At 38.3% G+C, this 22149-nt stretch overlaps 3 protein-coding genes across 3 annotated transcripts; 1 reads left to right on the plus strand and 2 right to left on the minus strand.

The window, feature by feature from the left end:
• Nucleotides 1-1212: 1212 nt before the first annotated feature.
• Nucleotides 1213-2949, minus strand: LOC113731350 (allene oxide synthase 3-like). Its single transcript, XM_027256564.2, has one exon. The coding sequence runs from the start codon at nt 2879-2881 to the stop codon at nt 1427-1429; it is 1455 nt and encodes a 484-aa protein (XP_027112365.2). The 5' UTR covers nt 2882-2949; the 3' UTR covers nt 1213-1426.
• Nucleotides 2950-5230: 2281 nt separating this feature from the next.
• LOC140035111 (uncharacterized) lies at nt 5231-9030 on the minus strand. Its single transcript, XM_072074718.1, has 7 exons — nt 8775-9030; nt 8509-8674; nt 8277-8335; nt 7826-7944; nt 6732-6966; nt 5923-6046; nt 5231-5647 (listed from the first exon to the last, which is right to left on the minus strand). The coding sequence occupies exons 1-7, from the start codon at nt 8832-8834 to the stop codon at nt 5568-5570; spliced, it is 843 nt and encodes a 280-aa protein (XP_071930819.1). The 5' UTR covers nt 8835-9030; the 3' UTR covers nt 5231-5567.
• Nucleotides 9031-16923: 7893 nt separating this feature from the next.
• Nucleotides 16924-18900, plus strand: LOC140035112 (protein JINGUBANG-like). The gene has a single exon (XM_072074719.1). The coding sequence runs from the start codon at nt 17134-17136 to the stop codon at nt 18607-18609; it is 1476 nt and encodes a 491-aa protein (XP_071930820.1). The 5' UTR covers nt 16924-17133; the 3' UTR covers nt 18610-18900.
• The last annotated feature ends 3249 nt before the right edge of the window (nt 18901-22149 follow it).

Consider the following 22149-nt stretch of genomic DNA (forward strand, 5'->3'; position numbering starts at 1 on the left):
AAAATATTTATTTCAATTGAAACTTAATTGACAACTAATTGAAATACAAAAAAAAATATATCATTCAATCAACTCAATGACATATAGTTGTTTATATTATAATAGAATATTTAATTAACTATTTTAATTTATCAAATATAAGTATTGGGCATTAGATGATGAACAAATTTTTAAGAGGACTTTTATTGTAATTTTAAAATATATAACGTTTTTCATCCAAGCCAAACCGGCTTTTTCCAGTGGTGCTCGGATGTCCTTCTTTGTGCGTCCCACATAGCACAGCTGGCCTCCTTGCATTGGTTCTGCCTACTATGGGCAGAAAGGTGAACTTTACACCGTAGACGCAACCTTGCTTTTCTTTTGTACCTAGATCAGAAAATGAATGCAGCCACGCACTGACTCATCAATTTGCTGTAAAGTTAGTTTATGATATAGAATGGGAATGTGATTTCCCAGTATGACTGATAGATATAGTCAAGAAGGAAGTGCAAGTCGTGGTCCGTTTTTGTAATTAATTCTTCTAATATCAAGTATTAATATATATATATAAAGCTGTTACCGTTCGCAGACAAAAAAAAGATTAATATGGAAAAATGAATGAACATAGCAACCCAAAAAGCAATTGAGGTTTACATCAAGATGTACTGTCGGACCAGCCCATTTGGGCCCAGTGCTTCTTGGGTTACACCTTCAAACTGATGAGTTTAAAGGGCCCAACTAATATAGTTTACACGTTCAACTGATTACTCATCCGCCCAATCCCTCAGATTTTAAGACTCTCATTCCGGGCCTAACAGAAGTTCAAACAGGCGAGGGAAAGGTACAGCCACAAAAAAACCACAGTGGTAAAAGGTTGTCTTTTCCCACCAAGTTATATGAAAAAGATACGGAAAATAATTAACCATATATACTTCGATCTTTACTAGAAAAATCTCAGTCATTTGAATCTTAACCACTAATGTTTTAAATTTTTGAGAAGTATTGCATAACATGGTAAACCTAACTAGCGGGCGTTTAGAAGGTTAAACAGCTTTTAATTAGATTCTTTAGAAGGTTAAACAGCTTTTTTAGAAGATTAAGCAACTTTTGATACCTTTTTGAGCTGATATGAATTGATTTGATTATGGTCTTCCTGCATATATATTTTATGCATATGTTAGTGGCGGGGCACCTTGTGCAGAAATCAACAAACATGACATGTTGATAATCACGTACCAACAACATTATTAGAAGTGCTATTACTGCTAGACAGCCAACAAATGAGATCAAGATACAAACATGTTTACAAAGAAAATGGAAATGCAAGAAGACCGCTTACTTCACTCCAAGAATCATGAGCAAATCAGTGAAACTAATCAATTTTGAAATATTCAATAAGGCTGCTTAATTATCAAGCTCTGTCTGAATGAACTGATACGTGATAAATTCAGTCGGCCTTGGTCAAAGACGTCACAGTAACCAGGGGACCCAACAAGATGGTGGCAGCCTCGACCGAAAATGTATCATACCTGAGAAAGAGCTCAACCAACAATAGCTTAGACAAGAGCACCACCAAGTCCTTTCCAGGGCATTGTTTGTCATCCACGGTAGGGTTATCGGTCTCTCTTCCATTAGACCAATACACGTATTTAAGCAACCTCTCACCATCACCCAAAAACCTATCCCCCACAAATTCTTCGGGATTGTCGAACACTTTCGGATCTTTGGTAGCAAATGGCTGATACCCAAAGATCATTTCACCTTTCTCGATCAAGAAAGACGAATCATGGCTACTGATCACGACGTCCTCCCTGGCCTTTCCATATTGAAAAGGCACTGGGGGTTCGATTCTCAGTGCCTCGTAGACCACTGATTTGGTCAAGCTCATTTTGTTCAATGCTGAAACCGTAACTCCTCCCTCTTCCTTGACAACTGTTCTTATTTCATGAGCAAGTTGACGGTGCAAATCCTCACCTGCAGCGCCAACCCACTTGATCAAAGCAGGAAATAGGACCTTCGCGCCTCCATATGCACTAAAACCTGCAAGAAAAACCAAGTTATGACATGCCTCATCCCTTGTGATGCCATATTTCTCAGATTCATCCAATATTCCGCTCGCATACTTGTCAAAGGCATCATGCAGCTTCTGATAATCGGATTTCACAAACAAAAATGGCAACGGAAATGTGTGTAACAGAAAATCTTCGACGAAACTCGGCACGAATTTCAGCCCTAGCGTTATGAGTGGGTGAAGCATAAGAAAAAGCCACTTATCGAAACTTTTTGGTCCACTCGAGCCGACACCTGTCTCGTCAGGGTTCTTATTATCGCAAAACAAACGAAAGATGAAGTCAAAGGAAATCTTATCACTATGGTCGTTGAAATTCGCCTTTCCCTCCTTATCTAACTCATCTTCAAGGTTGGGGAACAGCTCAGAAACGGAGCTGCGGAAGGTTGGGATGAATTTGTTGTGTAACTTGCCGAGTTGGGATGAGAAAAAACCTTTGACGGCTGCATGGGAAGGCTCGCGAGTATCGAGAAAGGCACATACGCGATAGCCACCGGTGAAGTCAGTGGAAGGCATGAATGTGCCGTCCAGAACGTTTTTCTTCTCAACTTTAGAGCTGTCGAACAGAATTGGAAAACTAACGGCATCCAGGACTGCCACGACCTTGGGATTTTTGGCCATGAAAGGCCCAGGTGGAACGTTGGTTCTGAAGACGGTGGAGTTATATTTTTGCATTCGGCTCTTGAAGAATTCATCTGTACCTTGGTTGTAGTAGTAGTCTCGTCTGTCTTTTATGGGTCCAAAAAAGGGTAAGCCGTAGCCACCGGGAATATCTCGTAATGGGAGGGTTTTCTTCGATGAAGGGGAAGAATAATTGGAGGAAGAGGACGACATCGTTCACTTCAGTGCTGTATTTGTTGGTTTGTTGGGATACTTAGCAAGGCAAAGATTGGTTTGATCAATAAGTTTGAGACTGGTGATCAACAAAGGTATGTATATATAATATATATAGGGAATGTAAATCGAAAGAATCATCAGTTGACAAGCTGAAAAGCTTAATTAACAAAATCAAATACAGGAAAATTTATTATTATTATTTTCAAATTTGAGCTGTAACTAGGCTTTTCCTTGTTCAATTTTGAGCGCGCTGTCCCGGTCAAGTGGCCATCATTTTGCAACCTGTACCACAGAATGCGAAGGCATGGAAGTTGGAAAGGGAGACGAGTCACGGATACGAAAGTCTTGCTTCAGGGTTCAGATCATAGAAGACAAATATTATAGTTCAATGACCTCAAATGTATTAAAAGTACGCTAGTAATCAATCCGACAACACCTTGATTGCAAGTTTTAACGAAGACATACGTGCACTCGTCACGAATTACCAAAAAAAAAAAAAGAGTTTGTACTTCTGTGAAACTCCGTTCGCCACCGCCTGTCATGTCAGTTGTTTTGTTGTGAATTTGGGACTCAAACTCTCAATTCTAATATAATCCAAGATCATAAATTGCTCCGTCGTCCCACAACGACTCGGCTTCAAGAATATATTGAGGTGACATATATAGATTGTAATGTACACGTAAGAGCCTTGAGTGTGTGTGTGTTGGATGTCAAAAATAAGTAGTAGTTATAAATCAGTCGCTAGTACTTCATCAGATCAGACAGAGAGAATCTGTACTCCTTTGTTTAACGTCTAGCTATTAAAATTTCATAGTCTGCGCGTATTAATATAGTATATACATTTGGTTTACGAGTAAAACAGTTACTGCTAATTTATACACACATAAAGGCAGTCATTTACTTTCATAAAATCAGACGTATGGCATGTGGTATGTATGATGTCACGCGTCTTAAGTTCAAACAGACAGCCTCACCAGCAGATACAACCATACCATTGATGAAAAGATTATTTTTGGACGGTCAAGTCGAGCTGACTTAAACACGTCCTCTTCCTAAATGAAGTGACTGGGATGTACTTTTCTTGACGCACACTAGGCCGGGCTTTTTCTCCTGGAATACCTCAAGATGATTAAGTTAGTTTACTGAAAAATGAATAATGGAAAATGGAAATAGTAAAATTCTTACTATATTTCTCTTCCTTTTCTGAATAAGGGGGAGTAGTATTTATAGAGAACAAGTTAGAGGGAGAAATAATAGGCTCCAACTCCCTAAGACCCGGCAAGGATTGAGCATGTCCAATCTGTTTTGACAGGACGGAGCAATAGACAGGTTCCGTCAGATGTCTTGTCTGCCGTGCAAGTGTCAGGTTCTTCGATAAGATCTCGGATGTCGTGTCAAGCACAGCACAAATCCGAGGTACCAGTGAATGTGGAAGTCACCTCGATTATCTGCATGCAATGTCTAGTCGAGGTGAGCAAAACTGGTAGCGATCCGTCCCGAATAATAAAGAATTGAGCTCGATATGGCCGAGCCGGAATGGCAATCCTCAATTGACATACATACAAGTGAGATTTTGACCCCAAAAATAAAATAAAATTATTCCCACCTCATCCCTAACAAGCTGCGCCAACCTCGCCTTCTAGAAATTGTCAATTCCCGCGTCGCCACATCTGGATCGTTCGTCATTCTATAACAAAAGGCGTCTGATGAACTAACCGATAGCATCTCTGGTTAATGCCAATTTCATCTTCATAATCACACAATCGTATGTTCACGAACACAAAAAGCGGTCCAGAACCCAAAGGAAAACTGTAAATGTGGTGGCGTCATCTACATGTGGAGTATTACAGTATATGTATGTCTAAACTTATTAACGCTTAGATATGTAAGATGTCAATCCTTTTTTTGCCTTTTTCTTCTCTGATCGTCCGATGAAGCGTCTCTGTCTTGGCTCTATTATAAGAGGCCTCAATTTCATGATCATCAGCTACAAGACACTAATAATACCTGGGGGAGCGGGGAAAGGCGCCAGGTTCAGCCCATTCGGGGGGAGGGGATTCTGTAGTAATAGCATTACCTAATCAAAAGGCATCGATTATGTCCAGATCCCACAAAATATCACCAAAAATCCCGCAACCCCGTCCATCTAACCTATCATTAAATCCCCTTGACTTTCCAAGAACAAAAATCCTATATTCTGTACTAGCATCTGAAGGTTCAAAGCCAAAAACTTTTCGGGTTTCTCTTTTGGTCTAATTTCTCGAACTTTTAGGTCAAACCATCCAAGTTTGGTGTATTTCCATCTTCAATGTATATAACCCAACATCAGGACATGACCCGTTTAGATACTTGTTACATACTCTCGACTATAGTAATTTCGATTGCATATTCGGTTCAGATGTATATAGATACAGTACAGTACCGAGGAAAACATTAAAGCAGCCATTTATGCAGAGTGCCTCTACTTTGGAGGTGAGAGATGATACACTGGTATGGGACAGCCGGACAGGAATGAAATTAGATCTCCTCTAAAGAAAGAATACAGGAAGCTGACAGCCTAGCTAAATATAGAAGCAGAGAAGATATTAGCAAGTCGGCATACCAAGACATATAAGTCTCAAGGCCCCATGTAAAGACACCCAAAATAAAATCAAAACAATAGACAACACCACCCAAGAGCAGCCTAAAACAGAGATGTATCTGGGGGTGGTCCATACACGCTCTTCCATGAGAAGGGAACAATCCATCTACCACTTCCAGTACCTGAACAGATTAAGTCAACCAAGTCAGTAGTATTGCATACTCAAGACGAAAAGCATTTGTAAGTGTTGCAACTTGGCAGTGGCATCGATAAATAAACATAATCTCAACACCAAAATTACCTACAATACAATCGAGGAAGTATTAGATAGCATTCCATCTATTATCTTTTCTTACAGGAAATGAAATGCGCCAGACTTAACTAGCATAAGTCACCACTGATGAAACAGATGTAACAATAAAATGAAGCAAGCCTTGCTTTCAATCTTCAAACTCACCTTCAAAATCATTCGGGCTTTGAATCAAGATTTTGCTTGCTGCCTCAGCCAATTGGAAAGCATCAGGTATATTGTCTCCCTCCGAGCAATAGCACAGTAAACAAGTCACTTTTAAACCCTTGGCCTACCCCAACAGAACATAAACTTTCATCACACAAAGTTACACCAATAAAGATCCAACACGACAAAGGCAATGAAGAACCAGCACAGCTCCATATTAATCAATAAAATGCAAAGATATGCTGAAAGAGTGATGTCCCCGCCAAGGCTTCCAGATTGCTCTCCTTTGATAATCTAGATACTTAACTAACATTCAGGCAGTTCTTCTTAGGTTTAAGTTTGTGAGGTGGAAAGTAAGGATCGCAAGCAGTGATAGGAGCAACAAAATTCCATAACATCTCACCTACACTATACATTTTTCCTGATCCAAAGAAACTGGGAGGGTAATTATGTTCAGTTAATAATTCTGAAGTTAAATAGTGGCTGGCTGACTGATGGAGACATAGGAGGCCCCAAACTATATGATATTATATCAACGACAAGTTTGTGTGATATGAGAAACAAAATACCCAGAGAATATATGTGAACCCTTAAGATAGATATCATCTTGCGAAGACTGGAGATAACATTTCGTTTCTGAAGCATTAAAGTCAAATGCATGAGCTGTTTACTGTCCAATTTCCTTTACCATAAGTTCAAAAAAAACCAACACTACAATTCAATATAACAACAAATCCAAGCTATAACACGTAAAGACGTCAAGAAAGTTAATCGCTTCTCGTTAGAATGATAGTTCTGCATTTCTTTACCTTAAAACAAGAAAATAGTGCTGCAAAAGGCAAACTTGGATAGTAATCTTCTTCTTTTAAATCCTCAAAAAGCAAATCATCATCTTGAACAATATTTTCTTCATTAGCGGAACTAAGATACTCCCACCTCCTGTGAGCAGGATTATATTCCGGTAGTCTCTTCCATCCATGTTTTTCACAGTCCTCATCTGTCCCATCTGTGCTGGAACTAGACAGGTAATATATCTGCAAACCACTGCAGTAAATCACAAGAGGTCAATAGGAATGTTTACTTCTGGCTTCTAAGCATCCTTGAGCCTAGAGCAAATAAACAATAGACAAAAGCTCTTCAAACATGCATTTAGGCAGAATTGTCTCTACGAAAATATTCTACAGTTCAGTCACCAAGATATGAAGATCATTTATCAAGAGCAAGTGAAACATCTATAAACCGCCTGGCAAAGAATTCTGATTGATAAGTTCCCAATTATTCATCATTATTAAAAGTTTTGATTAAGAATGGGCCCCAAGGAAAGGAAGCGACACAAGGGAAGCTCATGAGATGAAAGATAGGGGGAGATAAACAATCAAAATATCCCATAAACTAATCAAAGAATGCCTCAAATATCTTTTGCAAAGAACATGAAGACGGGAAAATACAGATGTCCCCAAGGGGTGGAGGAGACTGTTATATCAGGTTGAATATGAAGACTAGAGGCCTTGAAAGAAAGGAGGATTTATCTGGCCAAATTTAATGACATAACACAGTAAAAGCTGGGATTTGTACGAGTAACTGCCACGGTTATAGCTAATATGGGCATTCATATACGTGAAATCCTTCAAAGCTACTTAAAATTGAAAAAATCGGAAGAAAGAGAGGACGCACATGCACCGCAAGAGCATGAAAAAGTGATCTAAGGAGAAGAGTTATTTTGTAATATGATTTTGATCACTTCCAAAATCCTACAAGTACTCACCAAATCCAAGAATGTCCAAGCATTGGATACCAATGACTCTGGATGGCAATAAGTAGATAACTTCCAAATTCGTCTAGAAAATCGAGAGACAGACGCATACTAGAGTTACTAATTAACAAAGACTAAACTGATCAGTACCTTGACATTTCGATGTTTTGCCACTGCTTAAAATCCAAGCTGGAGAGGATAATGACATGCTTCTTTCCATTTGTGGCTGCAAAATTTGCCAGATTCTTAGCAAATTCAACCATCATACCCTGTTCCATAAGCAGTTTAGGACTCCATCAGACTGAAACGGTTAATGACCATCATAAAGCAGAAGAACAATAAGAGATCAAAAGAAAGTTTGCCAGCAAAGAGCCAACAACACTGCGCAGACACTAGTTACAAAGCTCCTGCACATTTTGTACCGTGTAAGTGCGAAATTAACACAAAGCAATTTCCCAAAATTTTGCCTATAAAATCTCTTTACATTTTCGTCTCCCACTTCAAAATGATTAGTTCATCATCTAAAGGAGCACAATTACGCTTCATAAACAACTCTATTTCATCTGCTTCTTCCCAAATAAATTAATTCAAAGCGTATTACCTTTACAACTGGAGACCTCTGCTGTACAAGAGTCAATCGGTTGGAGGACGAATCAAAAGCTGCAGACTCAAACCAGTCATAGTCGGAATTGCTTCGCAGATAACCCAAACAAAATATGTAGACAGAAAAGTAGCAAATAAATAGTACTTTCATTCTCAAATTCCTCGTCCATTTTAAGACAAAGAGCATAGAAAATGTAGCACTCAGTATAATAGGGAACGGCGAACGAGACCTTCGAGAGGGAGGGAGAGATCGCCGGGAGGAGAAGGCGCATAAGCGTTGTTGCCGACGCAGGGCAGAACGTTAGGATCGTCAAAGTAACCGATTCTCTCAGCTCTCAATGACGATATGAATAGGTCCACCGCCAACTGTCCGACGTTCCCGATGGACAGCGCCGGCTAGTTAGCATTTTTGTAGGAAAGAAAAGATTATCAGTAAGTCAAATCTAAAAGGGAATTGAAATGAAACCCTGGGAGCTAGGGGAAGATGACTGATTACCAATACAAGAGTAGAACATGCTTCGTCTAGTTTTTTTCCTTCCTCAGCATAAAATTCCATCCGTTATTGTAGTATCTTCAATGTTCAAAGAGTAGTACGAATAATTATAGATATGAGCATATGGGAGCAAGGAGGTCTTCTGAGAGCTGTGAGCTCTGCTCTGCTACACAACACCCCAATCCACTGTTCTTGAAGGAGGAGAAGAAGAAAGATTGTTCCGCAAGTCCAAAATTCTTCTGGAAATTCTTAAATTTCTCGTCAGCTAAGGACGGCGTCGTTTCATTGTTCATGAAAACCTAATATGCTGTCGTCCAAGTCAGATGGGCCGCCTTCTGCAAACCAAAACGCTTCGCAGAACGCAAGGAAAATCTGGAACAAGCAAGACGGAAGCCCAAATTAATGCTCGGGCCCAAATGTGTTTCTATTTTGTAGTAGAAGTATTTGAATGGAAATCTCAAAAGCCATGACAAATGTTTCGTGTGGATTTTAATTTGAATGGGCACTTATTTTAGTACTCAAACGCGGTTGTAGTATAGAAACACCTAGAGGAGCATTCGGTCTTTTCTTATTTTCTTCCTCTTTGAATTTGTGTTTACTCTATTTATCTTTTTCTCTCGAATATTAATTGAAATTAAAGAGACCATGTGAAGATGCAAGACTATTATTGCGAGTTTTTAAGTAGAATAATTAACTGTTCATACTTTTATTTACACAGACAAAGTTTTTTTTTTTTTTTTTTATCAATACAATAGATTATCCTATATTAGAGGAAGGGAAATGGTCTAAAGAGATTCAAGAGTAATCCGAAAGGGACTGAACCACTATCGGATTAGACGAGTGCATTTCGCCTAGATTTTTTAAATAGAGCAACTTTAACGTGGCAAATCCCTTGCCTCCCACTTCACCAAACTTTAATGCATTGGTAGTGACCACCCGCCCAAAGGCCGGTGGTTACACAGGTAAAGTTTCTACTCGATGAAAAATTGGTGTTGTTTCATGAGTGACGTACGGATTAAAAACTCAAACAAGACATTCATTTATAAGATCAACATTTTTGGCACAGCTTGAGAGTTCAAAGAGCGAATGCAACCCCATGCATTGGTTCTGGATTCGCTGTGTGCCAAAAGCGGCTAAATGCCGTGATCATCCAGTTTGACAAACGTCCTCATCTCATCTGAGTAGCCCAAAGGTTGTAGCAGCCATTAATCTCTTAACAATTAGCGCCACAGGATTCTGGTCCAGCAGCACTACTGAATGATGTTTAGTCGAAAGTGGATGTCTAAATCTCTCGGAAGGTCAATCATTCATGATTCTACTAGTTTTGCCAAGATGTGGAAGGTTTAACTATGTATGTACAAGCCGCCAGGCCAGTTGAGAGCGACAGAAATTTTGGATGATATCAAATCAGCGCGAATGACCTGACCACAGGCAGACCTCTTCCAGGTCGAACGCCAAATTTTATGATTGCTTTTGGTTTGGATTTGAGAGTCTTTATGGAGTTGGCTGTGAGGAGCAGTAGCAGTGGGTATATGATTCCTACCTTGCTCCTCTCATTTTTCTCACGAATATATAATCAGAATTAGGATGGATATATGTATGATTTCAGGAACTTCCGGTGGCTGAATTCAATCTCCATGTTCGCAGTCACTATCAAATTCACGGGCGTACCACTACACCACGCATCAAATTCACATTCACTACTATTGTCCGTGGATGGAAGCAAATTACTGCCCGTGCGTGTAATTAAACTAGCTTTGCACGTGGAAACCTTGGAATCACAAATCTGCTGAAATCATATATATATATATATATATATATATATATATATATATATTAAAGTAATCCACAAAACTACCAGTGCAGTCACTAAATATATTTGGAAAAGGGTACCCGTGCAGGTACACGATACCACACTTAATTAATTCAGGATAAATTACTCTTTTTTTAAATATTAGTTAAAATATGAATAAATCAAATTATTAAGTGGTAATGTCAATAGTAATAATAAAATATAGAAAAAATAAAGGGTACAAAATATTAAGATTTTTATGTGAAAAATTCAAATTGAGGAAAATCAGGAGACATAGCACAATCAAAAAATCTTTACTATTATAATAATAAAAATACACAAGTCTATCTAGAACATCTGGATGACAATAATATCACTAATATCAATCAAGTTAAATGACTATAAAATTACTCCAAAAAAATTTTAACTGTCAAAGAAGAAGTGGATTTGAAAGGGTATTATCAAATGAGGAGAAAATCCAAAAGCTCAAAGAAAAGTGACGGCTGCTATATTTTCCCTCTCTCCGTTTTTCCTCCGAGAAAGAAAAGTGACCGCTGCTATATTTCCTCGTCGGTTGATTTCTATGTCTCGGCTGAAGCTTTTGTCCTTTGTTCCCAAAAAAGAAAGGCCAAGCTTTCCAAGTCAAATTTGACTTCAACCTAACGGGATTTATTTTGTGGTCTGACTCACAGATGGGCTGGCCGTTAGGTTATAATGGCGCATGCAGAAGCAAAATGGCTGTACTAGGTATAGCTAGTTTGTGCATTGCCTCAAAACTGTCTTTCTTCCACCATTAAGTAACAAGCGACTCTATATTATTATTACCATTCTTCCAAAACAGAAACTCAACTTGATTGCTAAGGACGTTTTAGCCGTTAAATCCCACCCTTTAATTTTCCCTTCGCCTCATAAAACATATAGAGTCTCCCTCGAACCAAAATAATAATAATAACAATAGTAGTAGTTCACTTCTCGTGCATGGTTTCCATTTCAACGGTTTTACGGGCCCAAACTAGTGTGTTTGGACAGGAGATTATTTGTCCAAATATATTTATTTACATCACCATTACGATTTTAAATACACATTTTTTATCTCACATACATCACATCACAAAAAGTGCTACAGTAAAAAAATCTCAAATAATTTACAATCCAAACACAGTAGTACGTTATGCTTCGTCAACTTTGGTTTTCCCTCAATCATTTTAATCTTCAAGGTTCCTACCCTACGCACTTGTAGTTGTATGTAATTTGGGAAGAAAAAGGATTAAAGAAACAAAAGTGTTTAATTTTTTTTTTTTTTTGTGATGAAAGTCAAGTCGAGCTAGGTTACGAAGTGCAGCTGATCAAAGTAATTAGCTCTATGCCCAGAATTTTCAAGGTTTACACGGTAGAACAAAGGCAGCGTTAAATTCTTGGTTGCGGGGGAAGGTCAAACCAGTCGGAATCTACATCAAGGACGATGACGATGCGGCCTCTGCAAACCCAATTTATCGGAAACAGCATTGTTGATAGCTGCTAGACTTCAAGGAAACGTGTATTAACCTTGGAGGACATGATCTATAGTTTATTTATTTCCTTTACGTACCAAGATCTTAAAAGTTATCTACTTTAAGAAAGAAACTGAGTGGTGGGTGTGCATTCTTTTCAATGGTGCTTAAGTTTTTTTATACCCTAAAATGCATCATCTCTAAAGATCGATATTTGGATACCTTAATTAATGTGTCATCATCAGACATCAAATGCTTAACACATACTACTAGCTAGCTATACTGCTGAAGCTAGTCATATTTAATTATAAAGTTGAAATCAATTCGTGATTCTTATCTTCTGAATCAGAAAACATGAAGCAAATTCAAAGCACGCCCACCTACGCAAGCAATTATGTGTTGTGATTTGATGATTAATGTCACCCAACAAGTTGACAATATCATGCACTGTTGAACTGTAGCTGACAAAAAATATTGCATAATCTTCGCTCGCTCAGGATGCAACCAAGGAATCTCAATCATATTATCCAACTGATAATAAGCTTGCTGTAGATATATTATTATTGCGCCTCAAATCAGCAAAGTAGGTGGGCTAAGATCGATCTTGAGTTATGATGTGATTTTTAATTCTCGAAGTCAATAGCTATGTCGTTTAAACTCTAATGGGGCTTCGCAACTTGCAATAAACTAGTATTGCTTCCTACTTACCAGCTGTGATCGGAAGCAAATTTTACAATAGAAGAAAGGGAACTGCAACAAATGTATTAAGTGACACCTGGAGTAGGATGCTTATGGGATCCACGATTAGGAAATCGTATTTAGATAAGACTAGGCATGTAATCGAGGCAAGTCGAGCTCGAGTATTGCTATACTCGAGCTCAACTCGACTCATATATACCTAAGCTCGAATTCGGCTCGAGCTCGACCGAGTACAAAAAATTGATACTCGAAACTTGACTCGAGGAACTCGCTTTAAGCTCGAGAGTCGACTCGATAAGGCTCGATTTTTAATCAAGCCTTATCAAGTCGAGTCTAATCAAGTTTTTTGACTCGACTCGAATGTAAATTCTGTAAAACTTATACCCATAATGGTCATTTTATAATTATAATACATATATATTATTTAAATTATAAATATATTATTTAAATACCCCGCCTCGACGAGTAGCTCGACAAGTCTCGAGCCTCAAAATATTGGCTCGAAACTCGACTCGAATGACAATCGAGTAGCTCAAGACTCGGCTCGAACTCGATCAATCCGAGTTCAAGCCAAGCCGTTGACCGAGCTACTCGCAAGCTATTCGATTACGACTCGGCTCGCATACATCCCTAGATAAGACGAGTAAATTACTATTCCTAAGACCTCTTTTTTCTTCCTTTCTTTCTAATAAATTTTTTTTTTTTTGTTAATGAAAAGCAGCAAAAGCAATAAAAAGCAATAATGCACGTCCAGTGACACTGAACTTCTCAACTTGAACAACTAGCTAACTAAAGGTATCGGTCTCAGTCAATGGATGAGAGGAAGAAAATAAAAGTTACTGATGAAGCTTAATAGAACAAGGTTGACGGGCTATATATGTGGTTAAAGTTTCTCAACAGATAGATAAGCTCAATTATATGAAGTGTTTACCAGAAAAACCAAAGATCGATTGTAGTAGACTCCAACGAAAAGAAATTTTCTTATGGCTTGAGAGATACCCCGCCCTATATATAGTACAGGGGTATAAACGAGTTTGATCACATCAAACACTCAAATATTCAAATCTCTTTGATTATTTTAACAAATTTAAAATTTTGTTTAAATTTGACTTATTTATTTGATGAATCGAATTCAAATAAACTTTTGTCGAACTGAATTCGAGCCGACTCCTCCAATAGTTAGTTTGAAATGTTTACACATAAAATTCAATCTCACACCGCTGCAACTAAACTCAAACCAAACTTAAATAAAAGTTTATCCAACATCAAACAAGTTTATCGTACGAGTTTTGGCCTGACTAGTTGACAAATAAAATTTGAATAATCTCTTGTTAATAATCTCGTGCTGCATGGCTGACCCCAGTTTTCGCATAACATGCACGTTTTGGTTAACGACGAGTTTTGACCCATTATTTGGCGTGTAGTGAAATAGAGATGCAAGCATGTTACTGTTTGCTGTGCGTGTTTGGGATTGAGTAGTAGAATTTTACTGACAGTAAAATAGAGACGCACGCCTGTCACGATCGCGTGTGTTTATCATTTCGTGGTACAATTTCAGTAGTTACAAAACGGAGATGCATGCATGTCATTTTTCGTGCGTTTTTATAACTCATTTGCTGCTATTGAAAGTGATATGCTTTTTATTTTAAAATATTGAGAAATATTTGTCATCTATCAAATTTAAAAGTCGGTTTTCTTTTATCATTAATTTCTTTCCAATATTACCTCTGCTTTTGCTTTTGTTTCATACCAGATTCAAATTTAAATTTTAAAGAACAAATTCAGAATAATCCACAATTCAATTTATTATTCTTAAAATGTTGGAATTTCGAACGGAAAGAGAGTGTATTTATTTAGCACATAGCAGTAAAATAGGCAGATGCATGCATTTAATTATTATCCTGTGTGTTCGCGGCGTTGTCTTGACTTGAGTTTTGACATGTGGCGGGGCTGCAACAATTGGGTCAGGCTGACGCATGTGCCCTCTAATTTTCCCAGAAGGAGGAAGCACGCGCCACCCCATCATTTTGCAATTTGACCGGCGCTCTCGCCCCACCTCTCCTATTAATGGGGACTTACGTACGTGAGTAGGTGTCAGCGACCAGACAGCTGCCAGCCAATTGGTTTCTTCTAATTGGAATACGTGGCGGCCGGCCTGACTTTTTGGAAGTCATTCGCACTTTTCTACCTGTCCTTTGAGCAGTAGGTTACCCTCAGATTTGGTACGTTGACATTTTCGCTAATCTGATCCCCTCTCTTCGTTCCCTTTCCCACAGCTTATCATGTTCTTTAATTTGTGTAGTAGTAGGATTATTTCGTCGTGCATTAATACACCGTATGTACAGCTACAAGAGTTAACTGGTAATAATGAGTGTTTGGCCAAATATATTTGCTGACATCACCATTACAATTTCCAATACACCCTTTTATCTTCCCAATTATCTTTTTATCTCACATACATCACATCACAAAAAGTGCTACAGTAAAAATATTTCAAATAACTTACAATCCAAACACACTCAATATCTGCAACATTGCTTCTGGAAGGTCATTGTTAATGCACAAAACCAATCACAATATTGTCTGCTATTGGCTGGCTAGTGCATCCAACCTGTTTGAATTACTATTTTCTAGAGTTTTTATTTTTAAAAAATATATTATAATAATTTGATATATATACATAAAGTAAAACAAAGTAAAAAAATGAGTTCATAGAAAGCTTAAAAAAAATTTCTCTTTTTTAGCCTTCTTAATGGTACTTTAATTATTGTTAGTTGCACTACATTTTTTTTTTTTTCCAAAAGCAGTCATTAACAAAAAGGGAATAGCTAGTCAAAAGATTGTTTTTTTTTTTGTTTTTGTAAATTGTATTACATGAAATTACATTAATTTTGGATTTAATATGCTCTTGTAGGACGGTTCAAGCACTATGGAAAAGATTTGACGTGAAGAAATTTGTCTTGGCCAATGGGTACAGTAACGGAAACTTGCACGGTCAATTGCAAGGAACTGTAGTTCAACCGTCATAATTGTAAAGTCAATTATTTGAACTCCAAACTATTTCGCCAAAAATTAGTCTTGCAATTGTTCAGGCGCTTTGAAATTTCGAAGTTTGATGATGCTATTGATTCATTTTTCTTCCGCTTGTTTGTTGTGATCCTGTCAGACCGCCGCGAGGATAAGTTAATCCTAACCTAATGTCTGGTAGACTTTTTGGTCGGACAAAGCTAATATTAGTAGCCAAATGGGAAACCAAATGACGAATTGAATCTTCCATAAATGTACGAAGCATGACTTCTGAGAAGAAGTCAAAACTCTCAAACACCGATGTTCAAATTATGAAATTATCAACTCGATGCACAAGTTAGGGCTATAAACGAAATGAGTGGAATTGAAATTTGATTTTATCGAGTCGAGTTAAACTTGTTAATGTGTAAACTCGAGCTCGTCGAGGCAAAAAAATGAAGCTCGATCTCAACTCGAATTAGGAAAATGAAAGTTCGAACTCGACTCGTTTCTGACTCGTGAGCTTGACTCGAAGTCAATTCAAGATATCACGTCTAGTTTCGCTCGACATTCTGACTTGCAAGAAGATCGAAATCAACTCGATTTTAATTGATTTAGGGATATTTTTTGTAATTTTATATCAACTAAAACGACTCGTCGAGCAATCGATCCTAACAAATGACTGCTCGAGTTTGACTCATATATTTTAACGCTCGACTCAAGTTCTATGATGACTGAACTCAAGTCGAGTTCACGAGCAGTTCAAGCCAATTGTAGCCCTATGCACAACAAAGTACTCGTATAAACTCACGTAACAAACTTCCTTGTAAGTAGTAATCCTTCCAACAATGGCAATCCACGTTATACATCATATGACAAATAATCCTTCAAAAGGAAAAATCATATGACAAATAACATATTATAGCGAACAATCGTAGCAAGTCAGGATACAAAGAATTAAGGCCATATTTGTCGTTTCCCCAGTACATGGCATTTCCCTTTTTCCATTTTGTCCCAGTCATATAGTAATACACTAAGAAACTTTCTCCTGCGTAAACCTCACGTATCATTTCACCACGTGTCGCACATTCACCTCCTCGCTAAACCTACTAAAGCTCCCACTGCAGTTCCAACCTCACGAACTTACATTTATATATATACATACATGTATATACTCCCGTGGCCCTTCATCTTCCTCCAGTAAACTACGAGCATCTTTTTTCGTTTTATAAATTCTCACAATTTAAGCAAACAACCCTGTATCCACCCTCTACGCTTCCTCCCCAACCCCCCCCCCCCCTTCTCCCAAAAAAAATCCCACCAGAAAAAATACAAAAAAAAAAGAAGAAGGATATAGGAGGGTCGACCAAAATTTATGTCCTTGACAAAACAAAACAAGCTTAAATTTCGCTTCACGCTTGAGCCAAATCTCCACTTTCTGCCGTCTTGTTTCAAAAAGATGACAAAAGTTAAAAAAAGCAATGGTGGTACGTTGTTTAAGGAGAAAAAGACTGTGCAAAGACAAAAATTTCGCACTTTCTTGTACTCCGATCCAACTATTTTCAGCAATCAAGAAGATGAGGATGACAATAACAACGATTGCTCAGCCCGCAACAGCAGTGCCACGGTTCCAAGCGCTCGCTACCCTAACATGTCTCCGGCTCCCAGCAGCGGAACCGCGTCTCCCTATTATTTGTCACCATGGAACCAACCCTCTCCTTTCACCAAGTCCCCTTGGATACAGCGGCCCTATCCACCTCTTGATCATTCAATCGAAGAGAGCAGCGGCGCCTACGCCATCCACAACAGCCTTATCGGCTCCCTTGTTCGAGAGGAAGGTCACGTATATTCGTTAGCCACTTGCGGAGACTTGCTATACACGGGTTCTGACAGCAAGAACATAAGGGTATGGAAGAATCTCAGAGATTTTGCGGGCTTCAAGTCCAACAGTGGCTTGGTAAAGGCCATTGTCGTAGCGAGGGATAGGATATTTACCGGCCACCAGGATGGTAAAATCCGCGTCTGGAAACTCTCCGGGCTCAGAAAGAAAGGATACCGACGTGTTGGTAGTTTACCTACCACCACCGACTATTTCAAGACCTCCATCAATCCCAAGAACTACGTTGAGGTAAGAAGGCATCGAAACGTTCCTTGGATTAAACACTACGATGCTATTTCATGCATGGCCGTGGACGTAGAAGGAGGGTTACTGTATTCGGGTTCCTGGGATAAAACCTTGAAGGTTTGGAGACTTTCGGACTCTAAATGCATAGAGTCCATTAACGCCCACGACGATGCGGTGAACTCCGTCGTCATCGGGGTCGACGGGTTGATATTCACGGGCTCGGCCGACGGAACGGTGAAAGCTTGGAGGAGAGAATTGGTGGGAAGCTCAACGCAGCATGTTCTTGTGGAGACATTGTTGAAACAGGAGTATGCCGTGACGTCGTTGGCTTTCAATGGGAAGGCGGCAGCGGTTTACGCGGGTTCCTCGGACGGCTTGGTTAATTTTTGGGAACGGGAAAAGCATTTCATTTCCCACGGCGGGTTGCTGAGGGGCCACAAAATGGCCGTGTTGTGCTTGGCCGCGGCCGGGAATTTGGTGTTTAGCGGCTCCGCGGATAGGAGTATTTGTGTGTGGAGGCGAGAGGAAGGTGGGATCCACACATGTATTTCTGTGTTGACTGGACACAATGGGCCCGTGAAGTGCTTGGCCGTTGGGAAGGAAGAGGGTGATTGCGATGCGTCTGATCAGCGGTGGACGTTATACAGTGGGAGTTTGGACAATTCCGTCAAGGTCTGGAGAGTGTTCGAGAAGGCGGCGAACTTGAAGAAGTTGGAAGGGATGTGAGAACGAAAGGAGATTGAAAGCACGCGCCTCCGCTGTTGGCGGGTTCGGAGTTGACTTCTTGAAGCGGCCTAGATGGCAACAAAACGGTCGTGGAGCGGGAGGTGAGGATGAAATACCTAAAGAAAAAGTTTCTAATTACCATACCATAATTATTTATCAAGGGTTAAAACAGTTCGTCAGTCAAATTACTAACTTGTATATACACACATCTTTCTTCTTTAGGAGACATGTAATTCTTCATTTCTTCATTTTTCCATTTGCATGAAAAGGAAAAGAAAAGTGTTACAGAAATTTGACTTCTTCAGTTTTTAGAGTTGGCAGCGAATGGCTAAGCGTAGTTTATACTTTGCGTTCTTATTATCAATTCCAGCGGGTTGTTGCTGACGTACAATGTTTATTAACTGTTAAACGGCTTGATTTCATGAGATAGAGTGCCAGTAGAATCACTCCATCTGATGAATTTTGAGCAGGCGATAGACATGTTTTCAGGCACTATTTAGTTATAGGCACGAGAAGAATCCAATAACAATTTATATAGAGAACCATGCAATTTATCAGTGGCATAGTGATCTTGTCAAATTCTAACGCGTACTTTTATTTTAAATTATCTTTACCTAAAAAGCAATCAAACAAATTGAATCAGTTTGAGTAGAGGTGGCAACCTGGATCAGAATCCATTTATCCATCCATTTGACCCTTAATTAAATGGATTTGGATTGCCGATTTCCAGTGGTGGTTTTAAATGGTTTGACCAATTAAATCCACTTAACTTAATGGTTTTAAATCGATTATCCATATAAACCATATAAAACCAATTACTTAAAAAAAAAAAATGCCAATCCCCCTGACTCTAAAGTTCCAAGCCAACAAGTTCTGAAGTTCCATAATACCCCAGTCGCTGCCATAGATAAATACCCCAGCTGCTGCCATGGATAAACTAATGATGCCTTAATTTCTCTTTTTTCTGAAAATTTGGTAACTAGTAACACGAAGCCCTAAATTGTCTTAGTGACGTTCTATTTAATTCTTCAATTAGAGCACTTGATTTAGCCGGAGTATTGAGATGTTGGTTATTAGTATACCATAAATGAAAGCAAACCCTGGTTTTTGATGATGCTAAAGGTAGTATGGAAATGTTGGCCAACGGGTCGAAATGTATGAAAATGAATCATACGACCCGAATATTCTACAACTAGTGCGAGATTGTAGAATTTTGTTCAGATTTGAGGATTAGATACTTTGCGAGCTTTAATCCATTTTCTTCAGCAAACGGAGAAGAAGACAGATAAGAAATAGAAAGAAGAAAACAGAAGAGGATAATGAACAAAAAAGATAAAGAAAGGAATTTCCTATTTGATGGTTAAATAGATTTTAAATGGATAATTGGATATCCATCATCCATTTGGATCCAATCCATATACAACCATTTACTAAATGAATTTAAGTGGATTAGACCATTCAATCCATAATCCATTTATGTAAAGCCAATTATAATCCATATATCCATTTTGACACCTCTAAGTTTGAGACTGCAAGCTCCTAATCACCAGCCTTGGGACTGGTGACCACCACCAATGCATTAAGACTTGGTGGGGGTGGGAGGCAAGGTTCATTTGTCACAATTAAATTTGGCCCTGTTTAAAAAATTCAGGCGGGTGCGCAGTGTACCCGTCTGGTCCAGTGATAGTTCAATTCTTTCCGAATTATCCCAGGACCTCTTTAGGTCCTCCCCTCCCCATAGTGTAGGAAGCTATCTATTAACAAAAAAAAAAAAATAAAAAAATAAGAGAGACTGCAAGCTCCTAGTAGGGGCATACTTTTTAGAATGGAATGAGCCTTGAATCAAACCAGATTAATTCTCTGCTCCACAATTGACTGAGCGTAGTTTGAGATGGTGGGATTTTTGGTTCAATAGCCTCCGTTATGATCTTCATTTTGCTTTGATTTCAGTTCGAGGGTCGACTTTCTGTTTGCTTTATGTCCGTGAAACTCTCTCTTTAGTGGAAGATTCTTGACCACTTACTTCCCTGGAAAAGTAAATTCCAGATGCTGCAGTTGCATTACATCGATAAGCTTATGATGCGAAGCTGGTTTTCATTTTGAACTTGAACAGATTAAGGGGGACATGAAAAAAGAGAACCAAAAAACTTTACTAGTAGTCCGGCATGCAGATCTACAGTATTCAAAGTTCAATTACACATAAGGTTTGAAATTTGAAGGCTTTTAGCCAAAATTCCAAAGCTTTAACAGGGGGGCCAGCCTATATGAAGTCAACTTGTAAATCTTATTTATATTTGGTGATTCTACTAGTCTTCAAGAGTTAAGGATTAGTAACATTTATGCCCACATATTATGCCACCAAAAAATTACTAATAATCGCACACATACAATTTTTGTATCGACTAAAAAGTACTCCAACAATAATGCCATTTATTATTATAGTATTTTTTTTAGGAGAAAGACAGCTAATGTTTGTTTGAAACTAAACAGTTTCAAAATGTTGCCACCTCTTCAGCTAAAATGTCTGGCAAAAACTAAACGGTTCGACACATTACAACATAGCACCTGTCTGAAAAGAACTAGTCCGTGTCCCTTTTGGGTGATGAACTGAAGTAGTCCGATTGATTCCGGTACCGGATGATATGGCATTTATTTTGGGGTGTGAAATCAAACTGGGAAAAACGTTGGGTAGTCAAGTGAAGCCCGCATGTCAGCTACCTACGACCCAAGTACTAGTTCATGTGCGACATAAGCGGTTTTGGTCTCAAGGCCCATACACCGAGTTCAATTTGTTTTCCAGATTACACGGTCGAACCAATTTCAGTCTCACCTCGCTGAACCAATGTTTTAAAAACCGGATCGTTAATTGAACCGATAAAGTGTAAGGGTCGAAATTCAATCGGTCGGATCGGTTCAATCTTGGTTCAATAAATTTTTTAAAAAATAATTTATATAAATATATATGTACAAAATAAGACATGTAATGGACTAATTTAATACTTTACATGATGAAAAGTTTACTATTTTTTAATAACTTGGATTTTTAAAAACAAATTATTTATTTTTGAATTATAAGTTAAAACAAATAAATTTCATTTCAATTTCAATTATATCTACCAAAAAATCTTAAATCCAACCCAAAAATATAACAATATTTTGAAATTATACAAAATTTACATCTATGAGAATTTAGACATCGTGAACTTAAATTTTAATTTACGTTTTGGGATTTAGAGATTGCAATTTAAAAAAGAAAGTTTGGAGTTCGAAAGAAGTCAAGAAAATCGAAAATAGAAATGCAAACATGATAAGAAACAAAAAATGAAATAAAAGTAAGTGGTTGTGGCATTAAATAATTTGGGTTAAAAAAATAATTCTTTTTTAACTTTTTTAATTTAATGGACAAAAATAAAATTAAAAGATGTAAGAAAACATCAATAAATTAAAAATAAAGATGTTTGATTAAAAAGGGAGTGACAAAAGAAAAGAGAATAGAGAGAAAGAGAGAGAGAGAGAGAGAGAGAGAGAGTTGAAGATTTA

The sequence above is a fragment of the Coffea arabica genome, chromosome 2c (genome assembly GCF_036785885.1).
Source record: "Coffea arabica cultivar ET-39 chromosome 2c, Coffea Arabica ET-39 HiFi, whole genome shotgun sequence".
Classification (NCBI taxonomy): Eukaryota; Viridiplantae; Streptophyta; class Magnoliopsida; order Gentianales; family Rubiaceae; genus Coffea; species Coffea arabica.

Bases quoted from the DNA above. Each gene is read 5' to 3' on its own strand.
- LOC113731350 (XM_027256564.2), bottom strand. From the start codon at position 2,881: ATGTCGTCCTCTTCCTCCAATTATTCTTCCCCTTCATCGAAGAAAACC.
- LOC140035111 (XM_072074718.1), bottom strand. From the start codon at position 8,834: ATGGAATTTTATGCTGAGGAAGGAAAAAAACTAGACGAAGCATGTTCT. The intron at 7,945-8,276 runs GTAATACGCTTT...CTTATGGAACAG, and splicing joins AGAGGTCTCCAGTTGTAAAG to GGTATGATGGTTGAATTTGC. The intron at 6,047-6,731 runs GTAAAGAAATGC...CTGTTGGGGTAG, and splicing joins CACTATTTTCTTGTTTTAAG to GCCAAGGGTTTAAAAGTGAC.
- LOC140035112 (XM_072074719.1), top strand. From the start codon at position 17,134: ATGTCCTTGACAAAACAAAACAAGCTTAAATTTCGCTTCACGCTTGAG.